The sequence below is a fragment of the Lupinus angustifolius genome, chromosome LG04 (genome assembly GCF_001865875.1).
Source record: "Lupinus angustifolius cultivar Tanjil chromosome LG04, LupAngTanjil_v1.0, whole genome shotgun sequence".
Classification (NCBI taxonomy): Eukaryota; Viridiplantae; Streptophyta; class Magnoliopsida; order Fabales; family Fabaceae; genus Lupinus; species Lupinus angustifolius.
In genome coordinates, this window is record NC_032012.1 from 23,670,578 (window position 1) to 23,673,906 (window position 3,329).

The 3,329-nt window shown below is 30.4% G+C and overlaps 1 protein-coding gene across 1 annotated transcript in view; it reads left to right on the forward strand.

Annotated features, from left to right (window-relative positions):
- Nucleotides 1,758-3,329, forward strand: part of LOC109344742 — a 3,258-nt gene continuing 1,686 nt past the window's right edge. The window contains exons 1-3 of the mRNA XM_019583498.1: nucleotides 1,758-1,810; nucleotides 1,879-1,983; nucleotides 2,491-3,326. Coding sequence (XP_019439043.1) covers nucleotides 1,758-1,810; nucleotides 1,879-1,983; nucleotides 2,491-3,326 — 994 coding nt within the window. The remainder of the gene's footprint in view (nucleotides 1,811-1,878; nucleotides 1,984-2,490; nucleotides 3,327-3,329) is intronic.

Below are 3,329 nucleotides of genomic sequence, written 5' to 3' on the forward strand. Positions count from 1 at the left end.
TCATATAATCAAGTTTTTCCACAATATTATATTGTGTATATTTAATATTTGTGAGGTTGAACAATGAGGGACATTGAATTTTGAAAGATATATATCAATTTCAAAATAACAAAATTTGAAATGGTTCCTTATCTTAAAGAAATAATATAGATATAATATATATGTTCTTAATCACGGTTAACTTGCTAGTTCATATATAAAATCAAACCGATACAGATCTAACCTACATCATACAATTTATATATTAAAATTAACTTCTTACTTCAATTTATATTGTATATAGTTGTTTTAAAATTTCGCATTTATTTCGTCAGAAAAAGAAAATTCGTTAGTATTGTTGCTATATAAGTTTAGTTTCAACACATTCAATCTTACTATTAATTGTGTAACTTAAATAGAAAATTAACATTGAATAAATAAACCGAACTAAATTGAAGAGTAACCTCAAATCATTTTTTGGGATCAAATTGGATCATAGGTTTTAATTCAACTAAATTTAAACCTAAACTATTGATTCTAACATTTGGATGAAATAGTTTTTCTGTAAAAAAAATATATTCAAATAAAACTAAGAATATTTATCATCAAAATATTGGTCTAGTTGTATAATACTCAACTAAATTTTTAGAAAGAGAGAAAGATGTATGTACTGTCAATGTAAGATTTTTTACACTATCAATGGATCATCCACCATTTATTTTCAATTATGATTGACTTTTCAAGAAAAATATTTCAAATGAATGGTAGATGATGCATTGACTGTGTATAAATCTTTATACTCTTTTAGAAATCATACTAGATTAAATATTAAATGTTCACACGGAAAGAAATTAATTATTTATACAAAAGAAATACGGAAAGAAGATTGTCAACATCTGTAATCAATAAGAAAGGTAAACATTGTTTATGTTTGTTGAAGAAAGCATGATTAAGGGCATGTACATAACTTGAATAATAGTACAATGAGGTTTTAAGATATCATTCTCTAATATATCTTGTTTAATGAGATAGATGTCTTTGACGCAGCTGAAAAAGTTAAAATATGTTAAGCATGTGTGTCATTTATTTTTGAACTTATTTTTTATATGACTAATAACTATGTATTTTTAGTGTACAGATTTGCATATCATCCATGTATTATTTACCCTTTATTTAAAATAATTTTTGTGAAAAATTATTGATAATTAAACATGTATGATGAATAATGAAATGACATTACATTTTTTAAAATATGTTTATATTGGTCTTCTTTCGTTTTTTGAATGTAATAAACAAATTATTTAAAAAACGTTCGTTTACTCATTAGGAATTGTTCCTCTTCTTTTTCTATTAATTTATTGAATTAAAATTTTGTGTTTCAACCAAGAAACAAAATTCAGTATTTGTTTATAAAGTATAAATAACAATATAGTATGATGTAAGACTTATTAAATTTGCAAAAAAATTCAAAATCTCAATAATTCAACTTTTAATAGCAATATTGTTGAGCGAGATGTTTAGTATCTCAAAAGATATTAATTTATTTCTAATAATGTTAGAAAATATTATTGATAGTATAAAAGAAGCCATTGATTGTTTTGAATTTCCATCTTTGATCAAAATAACTTATGAAGGATTGTGAAAATTCTTGATGGGTTGAGCCTGTGAGTGGTAGCGGGTCCAACTAAAACTTCGGTAGGGCTTGAACTGGGCTTAACATTTGACTGAGATTATGATTCTCATGAAAATTAACATTGAAGTGGTGCAAATCTAAATACATGTCCAGCAATAAGGCAGTTTTGGGTAGAGAAATTGCAACTTTTATTGCAAGGTGTTTATAGATTTATTTATGTTGCGGCATTAATTTCATTTTCGTATCATTGTTTCCTTCTTTGATAGGGAACTAGGTGAGGATGGTGATTTTAGGGGCTCAAGTAGCGATGGTAGCAGTGATTGCAAACCTGAAAGAGTATATTTGATGGAGCAGAGGAATATCCCTCCTATGTATGATGACATACCTCATTGGATGGGTAGATAAGTAGATTATCCTTGGAAGACTATCATATTCGGATGAGTATCAGTTGTCCCACGAGCATGTCCCAAACCAATCATAATGAAGCAAAAATAGACAAAATCAAATGTTTAAATTTTTTAATTAATATTGCATATTGTGATTGGTTTGGGACAGACTTTAGGACATCAGTGTTGTAACTAGCCTATTTTTGTAATTCAGTTTAGTTAGGTAATGTAGTTAGGAACTTTCTAAATTCAGAAAGTTCAGTTAGTTAGAGTGTGCTATAAAAGGAAGGTATGGTTTGTAATTGATGTAATGCTTTTTGTAATGAAAGATTAATATAGTTCACTCACCTCTAATTTCCTCTTTTCTCTATTCATCATCTTCTTCATCTTCATAAACTGATTTCTATTTCTATTTCTTCTCTGCAATTCTTCTCCTTCCTGTTCTGTTTTCTTTCTTTTCTTCTTCTGGTTTTTTTGCAAGTAAACCAACAGTGGTATCAAGAGCTCTTCTTCGACTCCTGGATCAGTGGGAAAAGGGAAACCAATCAGTTCATCCATGGCTGCAAATAGTGGGTTGACAATGACATTACCCATTATGGACAGCAAGAACTATGAGAGATGGCGCATACAGATGAAGGTCTTGTTTGGTTATCAAGAAGTGCTTGATATAATTCAAGAAGGCTATCAATCAGTGGGTGAGGATGCAACTGAAGCTCAGAGACTTGTTCACAGAGATTGCAAGAAGAGAGATTGTAAAGCTTTGTTCATGATTCATCAGTGTGTAGATGAATCGAATTTTGAGAAGATTTCCAATGCAAAGACAGCAAAAGAAGCTTGGGACAGCCTTGACAAATGCTATGCTGGTGCAGAGAAAGTAAAGAAGGTGAAGCTCCAAACCTTGAGGAGGGAATATGAATTACTACAAATGAGAGATGGTGACACAATTGGAGAATACTTCACCAAAATCAGATCTCTCACAAATATGATGAAGGGATGTGGTGAAGTTATGAGGGATCAATTGGTAGTTGAAAAGGTGTTGAGGACCTTAAACTCCAAATTTGATCATGTGGTTGTTGCCATAGAGGAGTCTAAGGATCTTGAGGTGTTCAAGATTGAAGAATTGCAAAGCACTCTAGAAGCACATGAACAAAGGATCAAAGAAAGGAGCACAGAAAGAAACTCTGATCAAGCTCTCCAAGCTCAAACAACCAGAAAGCCATACAGTCAAGGAAACTTCACTAAGAGGTTTAAGAACAAATGGAAATCTGAAAAAGGAAGGAGCTATGAAGGAACAAGGCAGGATTCAAGCTCATTCTCTGGAAATAGAAGCA